This window comes from Pinus tabuliformis, chromosome 5_2, assembly GCF_031772625.1.
Source record: "Pinus tabuliformis cultivar Carrire ecotype Pingquan chromosome 5_2, CPIR1, whole genome shotgun sequence".
Taxonomy (NCBI): domain Eukaryota; kingdom Viridiplantae; phylum Streptophyta; class Pinopsida; order Pinales; family Pinaceae; genus Pinus; species Pinus tabuliformis.
This window is the reverse complement of record NC_142306.1, coordinates 1,108,643,393-1,108,661,389: the sequence shown is the minus strand read 5'-3', so window position 1 is coordinate 1,108,661,389 and position 17,997 is coordinate 1,108,643,393. Positions and strand designations below refer to the sequence as shown.

The following is a 17,997-nucleotide window of genomic DNA, read 5'->3' as shown; positions in this document are numbered from 1 at the left end:
GAAAATTTGTCAAATCCGTCTTCAAATCTGCCATGTCTGTCTTCAAATTTGCCATGTCTTTCTTCAAATCTGTCTTCAAATCTATCTTCAAATTGTCCATCTTAGCTTCCATGCCATTTATCTTAGATTCCACGCCACTTATCTTAGCTTCTGTTAGCTTTTGTGAGCGTGACATTTGTTGCACTTGTTTTTGTAATTTTTATATATCATGTAGCATTTCTTCCTCTTCTTCATGAGTCATGCTAGAGCTTTCAGGTTCCTTACTAGGTATTTGCATTTTCTTTCCTCGGGGCATCAGTTACCGATAATAATGTTTTACTATGCCCTTTGAATTCCGTTAAACCAAGCTCACACAAAAATTTAAAAAAAACTACACACCTTTTTTTCACTTTATAGAAGCCTGATATTGAATCTGATGTATCTCTGTCATTTTGGATCATCCAGTTCTGAAATTGTGACCTGTAGTAGCCTTCTGTGTCCTCTTTCCAATGCCACAAGTCTGACCCAAATTGGATTCTCCAAGGAAGAGTTATGTGAAATCTCCCACAGTGACTTGCTTTTAGACTAGTTCAGTAGAGTGAACTTGTACGACGTGTCACAAGTCACTGTTTCAACCTTTGAATTTGAAACACGCATACAAGAAACTACAGTCCGTCCTCTTGCAGTACCTTCTTACGAAATTTCAATCCGATCCCCAAAGAGAAAGTTATGACAATTTTCCCCAGGTCACCTGTTTTGAATGTAATTCAGGAGTCTGCAAAAAGACCAACTTCCTCAGATCATATCTCCGCAAATATCACGCGAAAAGCTTTGAAATTTGGACCCAAGGTTCAGCGCGATTTCTTCTCAAATGGGTTTTTTTTGCGACTTCTGAAACGTCACAGAAAAAAAAGTTATAGCAAAAATGCCACGATGACCTGTTTGGAGCAACGAAACCCTAGAATCCAAAGCTCTGATACCAAATGTTATGAAACCAGCTCACAAAAAGATAGAAAAGAGAGATCCACGCCTTAGAATTCAGCCTCTTCAAGGGGGAAACCTCCTTTACATTACATAAATGAACAATTCTTGGATGATATAAATGACAAAACCTCATTTCTATATATAGGAGTCTAAGGAGTCACAATATAATCCAGCCGACCTAACAATAATAATATAAAGCCACAAAAATAACAATAGAGGGATTCTATGGGGCACAGAAATAACAACATGGGGGTAATAGGGGCACAACAATATAAATAAGGAGTATAACTACAATAGTAATGGGGTAATCACTAGTATTATAGGGACCCAACAGTGATTCCGGTGATTCTCTATGGTTGTGAACTATGGGCCAGCAGTACATCCGACATGCAGTGGAGACAAATTGAGAAAATTCAGAAGCGTTTGATTACAAACAAATTCAAGATTAAAAGTGCGGTTCCTTATGCTATCTTGTTAAGTGAAACAGGGGTTGTTCCTATTGAAGCAATTGTTATGGTGCGAGTCATAAGGTATTTAAAAAAATGGGAAAATGAAAAAGGGTAGATGGCCTAAGGTTGTTTTTAATGACAGATTGTGCAAAAAACAAAAAAAACTTCGATGCAGCAAAATAACAAATGGTTTAGTAAATGGGGTATTTGCTTGAACGTGTGTCCCATAAACAGAAAAGAGATAAAAGTTTTTGTTATGGAAAAGTTCCACAAGCGTACTTGGGATAAGGAGCTAGGAAGAAAGAAAAGTACTATATTGAAGTGTTTAATCCGACTCATAATCATCAACCAAAAGCATACATAGAGGCCAATATCTCTTGGAGAGGCAAAATTCTTATTGCTCAGTTAAGGACTAATTCTCATCAACTCCGTTGCGAAACAGGGCGCTGGAAAAGGTCAAAAGAAGTGTGGGAGGAAAGAGTATGCATTTTTTGTTCTTCTGAAAAAGTCGAAACAAAAAAACATTTCATTTTAGAATGTGAGGCCTTCAAAGACAACAGGGAAAATTATATAGATATGCTGGCAGCTAGCTCTTGGGATAATCTATTTAGCGAGGGGTTTGTTGAGAAGCTAGGAGCATTTATTGTGAAGCTTCACAGAAAAGGGTCGAATACATCAAGTAGATGAAGAAGCAATTTGTCCCATAGGTTATCTTTAGCCTCGTGGACGTTAAAATAATTTCTTTCTTTCTTTCTTTACATAAGATTGAAATGCGTATATTCTTTCTTATAATATTGTGGTAATTAACATTTTCTCGCAACAAAAATAAACAACATTTATTTTATTGTTTGATGTTGGTTATAAATTGCATAATTTTCTCCAGAAACGCACAAATGCTTGATTAACAACTACGTGCACTGAAATCATTTTTCATTGGCCACATTATGTGCATTTAACTGCCCAACTACGTAGCAGTCAAATCCTACCCAGGTCTACCTAAGTTTAGTTTGTTGGAATTGTAGAGGTTATCCTTGGAGGGGACCTGGGTTAGGGCCTATTGCAGAAGGTAGAGACATAATTTGTCTCACGGAAACTCATGAGCATGATGGTTGCAAAACTCCTGTGTTTGACGGTTATTTGAAGTTGGCAGTTTGGAACAAGGTAGCAGAAAATGGCAAAGGATATGGGGGAATACTAGTTTTAGTGAAAGAAAAAGAAGGTCGTCACATTCAGTTAATTAAAGAAGATGCCAATAAACAATATTTATGGTTGAAAATATCAGAGAATGAGAATCACATAAGAATTGCAGCATGTTATTTTCCCGTCAAGTCTAACAAACTTACAAAAATAAGGGGCTTGACAGCAAGGATCCATATGTGTTGAAATTTCTAAGTCTGACACGTTAAAAATCCCTACTGGATCCCCTGGTTTAAATTCTCCTACTTGTTTATTACATTAACAAGTTATTTATAAATATAAATACTGAAAATAAACACAGATGCAACCTTAACTCATATACAGATCATCAACTAAAATACTGAGACAAACACACAAGGGACACCGTTATTTTTGGAAAATCGTCCCCGGAAAAACCCAATGCGGGAACAGTTTTGAGGGTTTTATTATTATGCAGATTTCTTGAGTACAACTAGGGTGCCAAACTTGCTCACCCAATAGAGATTTTTGCATGGCAGTAATATCTCTTCTCGAAGATAGATATTCAGCAAGTATGCCCCACGAAAATCCTTCCAGCGCTTCTCCAAGGCTCTGCGTCAGCCCTGCTAGCCTCAACATAGCTCTAGAACCCTCCACGTCAGCCTTCTGCCTCTCTACGTCATCTCTCTGGCCTTTTGCGTCACCCACGCAAGCCCCTCAGCCTCTACGTAGCCTCTAGCTGCCTCTGCGTAGCCTCTTCAGTCACTGCGTTGACCCTTTGGAACTATCTCTTTCTCTCTGCTATGTACTCACTGCCCCTCGCTACAACAGATCACTTGTTTGAATTTTCTCAGCAAACCCCCCTCCAGAAAATCGAACTGACTGATCAATCTTGGTGTGTCTCCAATTGACCCTCAAGCCTCCTCTTATATTTTTTCTGTTGAGTCTTCATCGGTCGAGATTAAGTCTCTAATCAATGGCTAATATTAGATTTGGCTTGATCCATGTCATTTAGAACATTCTCACCCAGTTTTATATTAATACCCATTAATATTTTAATTTTCCTAAGCTTAGACTTAGGAACACCATTAAAAATATTAATTATTTTAATATCTCTCTAACGGGGTGGAATTTCCCCAAACTATTTCTAGGTCTTGGAGATCTCATGTCCTTTAGCCTCTCCACCAATTTTCATGGTTAGAGCACATCCTATGCTACCACAAATCAACACTCCCTCTTAGCGAGGAATGTGCTCTAGTAATGTTCCAACACTGAACATCACACTGGTCCTTTCGCACCGGTACCTGTGATGATGTTGGGCCTGCTGCCCTACATCCACTGCACTATTGCTTCCTGTACTGCCGCCCATGGCTCTACCACTGCCACTACTACATTTGTACTGCAGCTCTCTCTGCATCCGTGTTGCTGCTGGTCCTTCCTCCCAACACTACATCTGCACTGCAACTCTCTCTGCATCCATGTTGTTGCTGGTCCTTCTTCCCAACACTGCTGGTGAGCCCCAGTATTGCAGCAATAATGCTGCAACTCCTGAGACTCCTTCTTTAATTTTATCAACCCGGTAGTTCGTAACAAACTTGGAAGCGACGGTGCTGTATGCACAAGTACTAGCTCTTGCCGCAACTGTCACTTGGTCAGCTGGCACAAGTTTGCTAGGAGATTAAGCCAACTTCTATGAGCTCTTAGAAGAAGCTTTTTAACTGATGAATGAAAGCTAACTCAAAGGGGCTAATTTACTTGCAGAAATAAACTGGAAAGCGGAAAGGAAATGCAAACCCTAATTTTACTAGCTAGCCCTACTGATGCGAAAAAGAGGATGCAAGCTACTGAAAGAGATGCCATTGACTTCTAGGAAGGTAAAATGCATGTGTCTAAGTTATCACTATCTAAAGAAAACATCTTTTTGTATTTTTGAATAAGTTGTCACAATTATCATGCATACAATTTAACTGTTTTTGACTGTGTAGAGGTGGATTGGCGAGAGGAAATGCTTGGAAGAGGTCGGGAAGGTTCAGAGAGGGCCTAAAGGGTCCCTAACACCCTTCCAGAGAGTTTCACAGAGTTTGGCTATCAAGAAACCTCATTCGTGAGCTTCTACAGGAAGTCTACAGGGGTTCTACAGGATGTTTCAGGAATTTCTACAGGATGTTCAGAAATTTCTATAGGATGTTTAAAAATTGGATTTTGGAGGATGGGTGAGTGAGGGAAGATGCATGAATGGATATGGAGGTAGGATAGGGGTCTGAAGTGGCCCAGGGACTGGTGGATGGAGTGGTGAGAAGGTGTAGATAGCTAAGTTGGCTCAAAGAACGCTGAAACAATGATGTACAAAAACTAGGGTTATGTGAGCAAATGTGGCAAACGTGAGGTAAGGATTCTAAGTAGAGGGTGGAGTGGATGGTGCTGATGGAGAATAAGCAGATGAAGGAGTGGTACAGGTGCTCTGCAAGTCGTTTTTCCAATTTGAGCCAACAAAGACTTGTAAATTCAAAGATCTAGTTACGTTGACCTAATATGCTAGCTGCCAGTAAAGAGAATGAACAGAAGTGTGACCTGCAATGAAACCATGTATTTTAACTCATGCAACTAAGAAAACGAAACTCTGAACTTGTAACCAACTTCTACACATGAAAATCAAACACTAGTGATTGCATGGCAAAGCAAAATTTGTTTTTGTGGGCAGCAAAGTCATCCTAGTCACAACTCTTGATCCCACTGAGGGAGAGGTGAAACCACAGATGTTTGATGGCCCTTTTCTTGAAGCTTTTTCTGTTAACAACCTATCAACTAAATCTGAGCATGAAAAGCTATTTTACTCATCAAAAACAACCTAAATAACAAAACATGATTTAAATCTAAATAGTAGATTGTATTCTAAGAATGCAGCAAAGACACATGAAAGTAAACAAAGGAGGTACTGGGCATTTGAGATGGGCCCAACCGCAAGAGCTACAGCCTCCTAAGAGAGATTTAGAGCTGGTGCAAAGTTGGATTCATCTTTATTGATCAAAAGAAATGTTACATTCCAAAAACTGTCCACAAGGAGAACTTGAAAATGTGCTGAAAACAAAGCTAATCTACTACCTAAAAATCGAACTAAAAAATGACTACAAAATGACTAACTACTGGCTAACAAAAAATGACTAACTCAATTCACTCTATTAGCATAAATATAATCAAAAACATGCAATAAACTAATGAGAATGGTGGATTAAGTCGAATTAGGAGGTTGAATGAGCCCAAATAATTATCCATTTTTGGGGCTCATCATCACCCCCTACTGAAAGTGTTGCTCATCCTCTGAGCAACTAATCTATCTGCTCATCTTTGATGGCCCTGGTGGCCTCCCTGTCATGCCAAATTTCTGAAGTGATGTCCTCTTCTCGATCATGAAACCATGCTTTTCTCTTTGCTTCTTCCCACTGCCTGTGCTTCTTTTCCTAGAGAATTCTCAACTTCCTGTAGAACTGTCTCAGCATCCTGTAGAACTGTCTTTGAGTCCATTATCTGAATTCTCTCTCTCCAAGAGAAGGTTTTTGGCTTCCTCATTCATAGGTGATGGACATCCTTGAAGGAGGCTCCTCCTTTTGTTTAGCTTTTGTGTCCTTAATGACAATTTTCTCCCTTGTTTGTGGTTTGGGTCTGCCTACTTTGATCCGTGTGCTCCTTCTCTCCTTCAAATACATGGAAGGCTCCCTCTTTCACTTCTCCTTCTGCTTGGGGGATGTGCTTAGGGTGGCCAGCACAACTGCTGCCTCCCTAGCTAAAATCTCGGCCAATTTCTCCTTCTGCTGCCCTTTCCCCAAACTTCCTGTAGAAAGTCCTGTAGTGGCCGTTTTCTGGCTTCCTGTAGAAGCAGTTTTCCCTGATTTGGCTTGCTTGGCTGGGGGTGCCTTCTCTTTGACTTGTGCTGTGGTTAAATCCATCTTATGCCTGAGCTCAGTTAACAAATGGAAGCGATAACCATATACAATATTGAATCGCCCCTCATAGGTAATATATTTCCTAATCTGAAGGCTGACCTTGCTCCAAAAAGGATGTAAGCTGGTTGGTCTGGTTTGGTGAGAGTGCCCTGTTTCAATGCTCCGAGCAGAAAGGGACTGTTGTTTTATGCTTTCCTCTTTTGATCCTCAGGACAGGATTTCTCAGGTGTTTGTATTTCAACTTTGCACCAATTCCCTGGTTATAATGCTTTTGCTGCCCAAACCCGACTGTCAAAAGGGAATCAGGCTCCCACAGACAGAGTGCAGAGCTTCATCCTCAGCATGCATACAATCACATAAAATTCACATTCTTCATGCATAGGTTAACCCTCACAGTGGTTTATCGTTTCTAGCAGAGGAATTTCTTAACAGGAACTGTGGAAGAGAATTTGACGCAGAACCAACTGAAACATTCCGTGTAACACACAGGAAAACTACTATTCTGGATTCACAGGCAGACTTGTTTCATACATTCTTATTCAAAACAGTTTAATTCACCACCTTTCGAAATATCATGCATGGGAATGGTGTTTTCCAGCCTACCTCTCTTCAAGCTCCAAACTGGATGAAGAAAAACTTGGGCTTCTCTACTCTGGAAGGCTTTGTTGTACTTTCCTGTAGAACGTCTTTCTGTAGAATGATGGCCGGCTTCTGTAGGATGTCTTAGCACCTCTAAACGATCTTGGTATGCGGGAGAATTTTGAACAGGCCGAAAAACTCAGTGGAGGACGATAGGTTAACCGATTGTGGGAGCGGAGGACGCATCCTTCAGCTAAGAATGTTGCAAGTGCAAATTAATCAGCGGGTGGTGAGAGTCAGCCGAGCATCATTTAATTGTGGCATGATTTGTGGTGGGGGAGTGAAGTTACAGCTGCAAGGACGATGATAAACTGGAAACAACAGCGGTGAGAGTTCGATCGGTTGTTTTATGGAGATTTCCGTTGATGGAGGGTGAGCTGGCCAACTGCACGTTGGCCCCATGCAGACTGTTGGTCCCCTGTAGTGCTTAACTGTTTGTTCTCTGCCTGTAATCTCGTCCATCAATCACGCTGAGGTTTAACTGGTCATCACTACCTGTTTTCCGATTTCCTCCTGAGATGGCTGAGCGCACGTGTCTTATTCACCCACCGAGCGCTGTTGAACTGGATGAGGGTGGCCAGTTAGCTGGCCACCGATTTTTTTAATCCCAACCATCTCATTTCTCATGCTGTTTCCGAATTACATTCATGCAATCAGAGGAATGAGTTTTAGTCACGTACCTGAAGTCAAATGGTTGTTGTGAGGTGCTTTTTGTTGTTGCATGCATCTGTTTCGGTGGTTGCATGATGGATCCTTTGTGCTATAAGCTCTTTGCTGTCTGATGTGTGGTTATTTTGCTTGTGCAGGTACCCTTTAGCCGGATCTAAGCTGCAGGAGTTCGTTTCCACGTTCAGATCTGCACCCTCAAGCTACTACTGCTGAATTTTCTCAAGACCGAAACTTGTTTTTGCCATTGCTCCCGAACGATAGATTGGATCGATCTGAAACCTGCTGAGCATGTTCCTATCATCATGATGCACCTCCCATAGCAAAATTGAGATCAATGAATGCACATATTTCGAGAAAAATGGAAAATGGCTGAAGATTTCGGAGATCAATTTCTCGGAAACCGTGCATCGGAATCAGCTGAAACTGCTTGGGTAGGTTACTATCACCCATGTGCATCTCCCCATGAAACAGGTTTTGAAACGGATGCACGGATATAGAGAAAATGCAAAAATGGCTGATGGAGATGGAGGCTTATTTCTTGGAAACCGTGCACCAGAATTGGCTGAAATTGCTCAGGCATGTTGCCATCACCCCTGTACAATTCCCCATAAAACGGTTTTTCAAATGGATGCATGGTTTTCAAGTTAGGGCAAAAACAAATTATGTTCTATGTATTTTTTCTTCAAAGCATTCTGCAAGTTTTTGCATGGTGAAAAAGAATGAGCTTGGGCTATGATGCAGGCATGGAGATGATGGAGGAGGAGTTTGAAAATTGCAGGAGGACTTATGAATCCTTGAGGAAGCTACCATGTTCACCAAACTACTTTTTTTCAATCCATTTTTAACTTCTTGTAATTTCTACAGGAACTTCCTATAGAAAACACAGTTTTGAGGAAAGAAGCACAATGACATGGAAAAAATGATGGAAAAGGGTGAGGGATGGAAAAATGGATGTGTTCAGGCCTCATGGAGATATTCCCAGCCTTCGGGTCCTCTTCGGAGATCAATTTGGCCTTTTTGTAAGCTTCCTGTAGAAGACACAGAACTTCCTGTAGAAAACACAGTTTTCATAAAAGAAGCACAAAGAGGTGGAAAAAATGATGGAAAAGGGTGAGGAATGGAAAAATGGATGCTTGCAGGCATAACCAATAGATTCCAAGATTTAGATTCCTTTCCAAAATCGAATCTGGCTCGCTTGAAGGTTCTACAGGATGTTTCCTGTAGAAATACAGAACTTCCTGTAGAAGGCACAAAAATTCCTTTGACCCTGTTTTGAGTGATCCTCCTGACATGAAACGTCCTTGCTGCAACCTGCAATTATTCAGTGCAATTTAGGTTTATTTTTCTTTTTTTTCTTTTTCTCCTTGTTTTGAAAAACTAGGGCGTTTCATGGAGGTTTTCACCCTAATTGCCTGCCCTGGGCGCCTCCAAGGGAGGTTTTCACCCAGAGATCTTATTCTCTTTTCTCTTTTTTCCCAACCCATTGACCGCCTCATGGAGGTTTTCAATCAATGAGCTAATCTAAGGTGCCTCCGAGGAGGTTTTCACCTTAGATTTTTATTTTTCTCTTATTTTCATTTTTTTATTTTTTTTATTTTTCTTTTTTTTCTACCCTACCCTACTTGAAAAACAAAATCATTTTCAAGTATAAGAATACTTCCAATGGAGCCATGTGCACATCGAGATTAGAGACAAGATGATGTGAAGGCTCGAAATGCTTGCTTTGACAGCTATCCAGATTTCAGAGACAAAATGATCTGACTTTGAAGGGATCAAACATAGTTAAGGAAGATAGTACCGCTGCAACTTAGTGACCTTCTGAAACCATATCTCAATATAGCTCTGATATCCTTGGTCCTTTTGCTGATCTGGATGATTCTTCATTACACCGTCTATCATGACTTTCTCATCTTCCTCTTTTTGTTGATCTTTCTCTTGAATACATGGAAGATTTGATGGTAACCATGAGGGAACTCCCTCGATCTTTGATTTTGATCTCTTCTCTTCATCAAGTGCAGCCCATGGTTCTTTGATCTCCTCTTTTGAATCTTCTTTTGCCGGATGTGGTCCTTCAATGCTTTCAAGATAATCTCTTTTTTGCAATGCTTTTCCTAAGCTATGGTGAAGATCATTAAGCTCAAGAGGAGTCATTTGGACATGTTGTGCCTCAGCTTTGCAATTAGGTTGAGCTATTCCAATGTGCGGGTTTGGAAATGGTGGTATGGGTAGTTGAGTGGGGGTGTATATTTGAGATGGATGTGGATGGGGTTGTGGTTGGGCAGGCATTTGGGGTTGCCTTGGTGGAGCAGGAGGCAATGGTTGTGGATGAGCAGGTGGTGCAGGAAAAGAAGCGGGAGGAGTGTTGTATTGAAGCCTCCACCCCTGATGAGGTGCATTCCACTGAGACTGTGGCTGAGCATAAGAGTGAAACGAATGAGCAGCTGGTTGGGCATAATATGGATCTGTGAAGGAACAAGGAGGAGGTGTGAACCAGGAAGGATGAGTAGGGGGACCCCAAGAAGGCATGAAAGTGGCTTGATAGGGGTCATAATAGGTCTCGGGTGTCCCTTGCAGTTACTGCTGGTAAGATCTAGGTCCATGCAACCTCCTTTGGTTCATATAATAGAGGGATTCAGTGGCTCCTTTGGCTCTCTGATATGCAGCTTTGATTCTGGGCAAAGAAGGGCACTGATTCATAGGATGGTATCCTTCACAGACGAAACACACTTCTAGGGAGTGCATTGGACATTCGTTCCTAGGGTGCTTTCTAGTGCACCTAGGACAAAAGATGACCAAAGCCCTCTTGGCTTCCTCTTGCTTCTTTTGGATCCGCAAGGTATCCAAATGCATGGCAAGAAACTGCTTCATATCACTCTTGAAATCTTCGATCTGATTTGCAAATTCATTTTTGGATAAGATACTGCTCCCAACATTTCTGCTTGTAGCCATTTGCTCTAGAGGAATGTTTTCTTCTTCTTCTTCCCTTGAGGTTCTTCAAATGTGTCTTGCTGTCCACCTAAGGCTTCTTTAATTACAGCCATCGAAGAAGAGAGAATGTTGGCTGTGTGAAGCAGTGGGGGTGGTGTGCAATCATTTTTCTGAATTATCTCTACTCCTACAAGGAATGAAAGGAAATATTTTTGGTTGATTTTGTTTTTTCTGCTTGTACCTGCAAAACTAAAATAGATTGCACTGCAACTAACTATCTTGCTGAAATGAAAATGCGGAATTGAAATGAAAGCAGGAAAGGACTGATCTATTTTTCTCAAGTGAAATTGCAAGAATGAAATGCTAGGCTACGCTTGCAGAATTGAAATGCTAATCTATGCTTGCAGAAATGAAATTGCGGAATTGAAATGCTAATCTATGAAAGCGAGAAATGCTAATCTACTGTTGCAGAAAGGAAATTGCATAATGGAAATGAAATAAACTACTTAGCAGAAGGTTGTGGTAGAAAATAGAAGAAAAGCAGCAATCACCAATACTCTGACGCTTCCCTGGCAACGGCGCCAAAAAGATGGTGAGCCCCAGTATTGCAGCAATAATGCTGCAACTCCTGAGACTCCTTCTTTAATTTTATCAACCCGGTAGTTCGTAACAAACTTGGAAGCGACGGTGCTGTATGCACAAGTACTAGCTCTTGCCGCAACTATCACTTAGTCAGCTGGCACAAGTCCGCTAGGAGCTTAAGCCAACTTCTATGAGCTCTTAAAAGAAGCTTTTTGTTAGGGTCCCACCCTAACCCCCTTATTTATGTCATGGGATCACGTCATAGTCAAGAGTCAATAAAGCCCATATTAATAATTGTAAGTGGTTAACCCGCAATTAATGACGGGACCACAGTTAGTTGCAAATGGGCGGTAGTATTAGTTAGATGGTAAATGGGCGGTAGTATTAGATAGATGGTATTAATAAAATCCATGATATTGGCTCGTGGTATTGCATGTATGAGTCATATATAAAGGATAGAGACTCCCTACGAGGAGTATTGTGTCTTGTTTTGTAATCGAGCTCTGCTCTATTGGAGGTTGCCCCCTCGAAGAGGCCTGTGAACATTTCTCTCTGGATAATAAAATCATTGCTATTCTGTGCTCTGGGTATATTTTCTTCGCATATTTTGTGTTCTCGGTATCTTTTCTTCGCAAATTCTATGTTTGGGTATCACTTTGCAGGTTAAGAGCATAACACTTTTTAACTGATGAATGAAAGCTAACTCAAAGGGGCTAATTTACTTGCAGAAAGAAACTGGAAAGCGGAAAGGAAATGCAAACCCTAATTTTACTAGCTAGCCCTACTGATGCGAAAAAGAGGATGCAAGCTATTGAAAGAGATGCCATTGACTTCTAGGAAGGTAAAATGCATGTGTCTAAGTTATCACTATCTGAAGAAAACATCTTTTTGTATTTTTGAATAAGTTGTCACAATTATCATGCATACAATTTAACTGTTTTTGACTGTGCAGAGGTGGATTGGTGAGAGGAAATGCTTGGAAGAGGTCGGGAAGGTTCAGAGAGGGCCTAAGGGGTCCCTAACACCCTTCCAGAGAGTTTCACAGAGTTTGGCTATCAAGAAACCTCATTCGTGAGCTTCTACAGGAAGTCTGCAGGGGTTCTATAGGATGTTTCAGGAATTTCTACAGGATGTTCAGAAATTTCTATAGGATGTTTAAAAATTGGATTTTGGAGGATGGGTGAGTGAGGGAAGATGCATGAATGGATATGGAGGTAGGATAGGGGTCTGAAGTGGCCCAGGGACTGGTGGATGGAGTGGTGAGAAGGTGTAGATAGCTAAGTTGGCTCAAAGAAGGCTGAAACAATGATGTACAAAAACTAGGGTTATGTGAGCAAATGTGGCAAACGTGAGGTAAGGATTCTAAGTAGAGGGTGGAGTGGATGGTGCTGATGGAGAATAAGCAGATGAAGGAGTGGTACAGGTGCTCTGCAAGTCGTTTTTCCAATTTGAACCAACAAAGACTTGTAAATTCAAAGACCTAGTTACGTTGACCTAATATGCTAGCTGCCAGTAAAGAGAATGAACAGAAGTGTGACCTGCAATGAAACCATGTATTTTAACTCATGCAACTAAGAAAACGAAAGTCTGAACTTGTAACCAACTTCTACACATGAAAATCAAACACTAGTGATTGCATGGCAAAGCAAAATCAGTGTTTTTGTGGGCAGCAAAGTCATCCTAGTCACAGCTCCTGATCCCACTGAGGGAGAGGTGAAACCACAGATGTTTGATGGCCCTTTTCTTGAAGCTTTTTCTGTTAACAACCTATCAACTAAATCTGAGCATGAAAAGCTATTTTACTCATCAAAAACAACCTAAATAACAAAACAAGATTTAAATCTAAATAGCAGATTGTATTCTAAGAATGCAGCAAAGACACATGAAAGTAAACAAAGGAGGTACTGGGCGCTTGAGATGGGCCCAACCCCAAGAGCTACAGCCTCCTAAGAGAGATTTAGAGCTGGTGCAAAGTTGGATTCTTCTTTATTGATCAAAAGAAATGTTACATTCCAAAAACTGTCCACAAGGAGAACTTGAAAATGTGCTGAAAGCAAAGCTAAGCTACTGCCTAAAAATCGAACTACAAAATGAATACAAAATGACTAACTACTGGCTAACAAAAAATGACTAACTCAATTCACTCTATTAGCATAAATATAATAAAAAACATGCAATAAACTAATGAGAATGGTGGATTAAGTCGAATTAAGAGGTTGAATGAGCCCAAATAATTATCATTTTTGGGGCTCATCAACTGCACCTGCACTGCAACTTTCTCTCAAATGTTGCCCATGCTGCCCGTAGTACTGCCACTGCTAAGTGTTGCATCTGCAACTCAGTTACTGAGAAGTAAGTAACTAATCTACCCAAATTCTGACATCTTTGTCAGGATGGAAGCCCCCTGATGCTGAAGCTACCTCTGCTGCTATCCTGTGCTCCCTCTGTTGCCTCTGCGCTGCTGCAAACACTTTTGTTCCTCTCACACTACTGCAACCTCCATTATGCCTCTCGCACTGCTCCAAACTCCTTTGTGCCTCTCGTACTGCTATAATCCCCACTGCGCTACTACAGACCTGTGCACTCTAGCACTGTCTCATTGCTCCATCGCATATTGCTTCTACCGACATCTCTCATCCTGCTACTATCATTTAGGGCTCCCGTAGTTAGATATGATCCAAGAGTTTGGGCACCTCAAGGATCTTGCCCTTCATCTTCTGTAGTCCTCCTGACTATAGCTCGATGTCACCCCACCTCTTCTCTAGAGGTGCATGAGAACTCATGGTACAATCGTCATTAGTCTCGATTTCTTTCTCTGCCTTATCCGGAGCTGCCTTGGAGTCAGAAGCCTCTCCCTTATTCTTCTTCCTGGGACACTGGGTTGCATAATGACCCAACTCCCCACAATGGAAGCACTTCACCTTGGAGATGTCTTTCTTCTTCCTCTTCCCTTGCTATCCCGCAGATGCCAGAGCTGCATACTTTTCCTCCTCTTTCTTGATTCGACCCCCTTTGTTGCTACTCCCCGCCTTGGTCAACCGTCTGATCTCTTTTTGACGAAGCGCTGCCCACATCTCTTCCCATCCTGGAAGAGTAGCTCTGCCCAAAATGCCTTGGACAAATGTCTCCCACTCCTTGGAGACTGCATTCAAGGCGGTCCTCACCATGAACTCTTGATCCGGCGTGGCTCCTATGGAAGTAAGTTGGTCCCGAATCTTCTGCAATCTGAGGTATAGATCTATCTGCTCCCCCTTCTGCATCTGATACGATCGTAGCTGATTCTCTAATAGGATCTTCCGCTGAACAAAAGTGCCCTAATACAATGTCGTCAAAGTATCCCACATCTCCTTTGCCATGTTCTTTTCGGCAATATGTGGTACGACATGATCCTTTAACCCATCAAGGATTATACACTTTGCCTTCGCCATTGCATCCTCATACTTCTCATTATCAGCTGGGTCTACTGGAATAGCCACAGTTCTCAAGGCGAAGCCCTTGATGCAATGTCTATCCAGGACTGATAGGATCCTGGCCTTCCAGATGACAAAGTTGGAAGCCCCGTCCAACCTGTCTTGATCCCTCAGTCTGTCCATTTCCATCTCCGCTCCTCTTATGGACTCCCTCTGAGATTTAACTTCCCTCCTGGAAATCTCCCTCTAAGTCATGATTTCCCCACTGGAAATCTTCCCGCCAACTATCAATCCTCTCCTCTCCAATCCTCTTTGCAACTGCAACTCGGATCTGGATTTCTTGGCTAGAAATTCATCAAAGCAGCAACTCCCTCTACCTTTGTTCTATCCCGTTAGGTACTGCTCTGCTCCGACAGAAACAGCGCCCCACCAGCTCCACAATCTGCCCACAACTCCCTAGGCCCCGGCAACTGAAGAAACTGAGCCTTCCAGCTCTGCGCAATCCCTGCAAAGGCTGAATCACTCCTCTGGCCAACTGTGTCAAGCCTACCTGGCTAAGTAGGATGACGTGGCTCTTCGTGAGCCTTTTTTGCCTCTCTCTACCTCTGTGCTGGCCCTCTCTCTGGCTCGAAATGATGACCGAGGCCCTCTGCGTCACTCCTCTGCTGCCTTCTACTTAGGAGCAGCTCTGTCTCTCGGGACAGCTGCTACTGCTGCAAATTTCCGATATTGCTAGTGCCTTCAGTCATCCTGTGATCTGCAACGCTCTGATACCATGTTGAAATTTCTAAGTCTGACACATTAGAAATCCCTACTGCATCCCCTGGTTTAAATTCTCCTACTTGTTTATTACATTAACAAGTTATTTATAAATATAAATACTGAAAATAAACACATATGCAACCTTAACTCATATACAGATCATCAACTGAAATATTGAGACAAACATACAAGGGACACCGTTATTTTTGGACAATTGTCCACGAAAATACCCAATGTGGGAAAATCGGTGCAACAACTATGAGGGTTTTATTATTATGCAGATTTCTTGAGTACAACTAGGGTGTCAAACTAGCTCACCCAACAGAGATTTTTACACGACAATAATACCTCTTCTCAGAGGCACTTCTCCAAGGCTCTGCGTTAGCCCTACTAGCCTCAACGTAGCTCTAGAACCCTATGCGTCAACCTTTTGCCTCTCTGTGTTAGCTCTCTGACCTTCTATGTCACCCACGCAGGCCCCTCAGCCTCTGTGCAGTCTCTAGCTGCCTCTGCGTGGCTCCTGCTGCCTCTGCATAGGCTCTTCAGTCACTGCGCTAACCCTTTGTCACTATCTTTGCCTCCCTGCTATGTACTCACTGCCCCTCGCTACAACAGATCACTTGTTCGAATTTTCTTAGCAAACCCCGCTCTAGAAAATCGAACTAACTGATCAATCTTGGTGTGTCTCCAACTGACCTTCAAGCCTCCTATTATACTTTTTCTGTTGAGTCTTCAACAGCCGAGAACAAGTCTCTAATCAATGGCTAAGATTAGTTTTGGCTTGATCCATGTCATTTAGAACATTCTCACCCAGTGTTATATTAATACCCATTAATATTTTAATTTTCTTAAGTTTAGACTTAGGAACTCCATTAAAAATATTAATTATTTGAATATCTCTCTAACCGGGTGGAATTTCCCCAAACCATTTTTGGGTCTTGGAGATCTCATGTGCTTTAACCTCTCCACCAATTTTCATGACTAGAGCACATCCGATGCTACCACAAATCAATAGTATGCAGCTTTAAATCAAGATATTGTCGTGTACTCTCAGGAGAGAGAAGTTCTTTTAGTGGGAGATTTCAATGCTAGAACAACAAATAATCAAGCTAGCATTCTTTGTTGCAAAGAGGATAACAATCCTATTTGGCTCACTAAAGAGGAGAATCCCCAATGGGTGAGGTGTTCAGAAGATGACAAAGTTAGCAATCATTTTGGAGAGGAGTTGCTTACACTATGTGGGGCTTTCAACTTAATTATTTGCAATGGTCTAGATAGATGGAAAAGGTATGGGAACTTCACTTGCAACACATACAATGGGGCAAGTGTCGTTGACTATGTGATGTGTTCACAAAGCTTGATAGAAAAGATAGACGAAGTTAGTATTGGAGAGCATATTTGGGACTTAAAATCAGACCATAACCCAATTTATATAAGGTTATCATGGTTAGAAGAAAGGCAGCATAGGAGGAAAACCCAATGCTCTCGACAATCACTATCAAGGGGCAGAATTCTTCTAACACAAGAAAATTGTTCTTTAAGACAATGTTAGAGAGATTAATTCAGAAGGAGAAAACTGGTTTCAAAAGCTTCAACAGTCATGAGTTAACAAATATAATTCAAAGTGCACTTGAGAAGTGCAAAAGAGCAAAAAATAGGAAATCAAAATCAAATTGTTTTCTTGTAAATGCTTGGTTTGATGAGGAATGCAAAATGGCAAGGAGAACCTTGAAAAAGACGGGAAATGAGAAGATGAATGTAAAGTTATATAAGCAGATACTGAAAAGGAAAAAAGATGAGTTCATGCAAACAAGGAGAGAAGAGTTAATATATTTAAGCAAGAATAATCCAAAGCTTTTCTGGCAGGAACTGCAACCAAGGAAGAAGAAAATTGAAACTAATATCACAGCCAATCAATGGTTTGAATATGCTAGGCAACTCTATGAGAAAGAATCTGAGGTGGAGCACCCCCCTAGGATCAACACAAATTCAAACCTCTTCACGTTACAGGAGGTGGAGAATGGAATTAAGAAGCTGAAAATACGAAAGGAAAAGGACTTGGTTGAACTTCAAGCAAAGTATCTAAAATGGGGAATGAACACTCTTGCATCGCATATCATGGAAATATTCAACAACATCATTCAACAAGGATTTCCAAGAGACTGGACAACTAGCCTAGCAATACCCCTTTTTAAAAGTGGAGACATTAATAATCCATCCAACTATAGAACAATTATGATCAACTTTGTTTGCAAATCTTTTCTGCGGCATGGTAGAAGACAAAATTAGTAAGTGGGCAGAAGTGAAAGAAAATAGGGCAAAAGGACAAGTGGGTTTCAGGTTGAAGCATTCTACAGTGGATCATGGTATCACGTTGAGACACATTGTTGAAAAGGTTTGGGAGGACAAAGAAGTATTTTGCTGCTTTGTTGACTTCAAAAAAGCATTTGACACAATCCCTAGGGATAAGTTGTGGCATAGAATGGAAGAACTTGAAAT

General features: G+C 41.4%; 1 protein-coding gene across 3 annotated transcripts in view; it reads left to right on the top strand.

The window, feature by feature from the left end:
• The window catches only part of LOC149163103 (cinnamoyl-CoA reductase 1-like), a 244,089-nt gene that overhangs the window by 207,236 nt on the left and 18,856 nt on the right, over positions 1 to 17,997 (top strand). Inside the window, exon 7 of one of the 3 annotated variants that reach the window (XM_089437535.1) lies at positions 4,329 to 4,441. The exons of 1 other annotated variant lie outside the window; for it this stretch is intronic. In XM_089437535.1, coding sequence (XP_089293661.1) covers positions 4,329 to 4,437 — 109 coding nt within the window. In that variant the 3' untranslated portion in view covers positions 4,438 to 4,441. Of the gene's footprint in view, positions 1 to 4,328; positions 4,442 to 12,054; positions 12,168 to 17,997 lie in introns of those variants that run through there. One more of the 3 variants, XM_089437534.1, reaches the window with a different exon arrangement.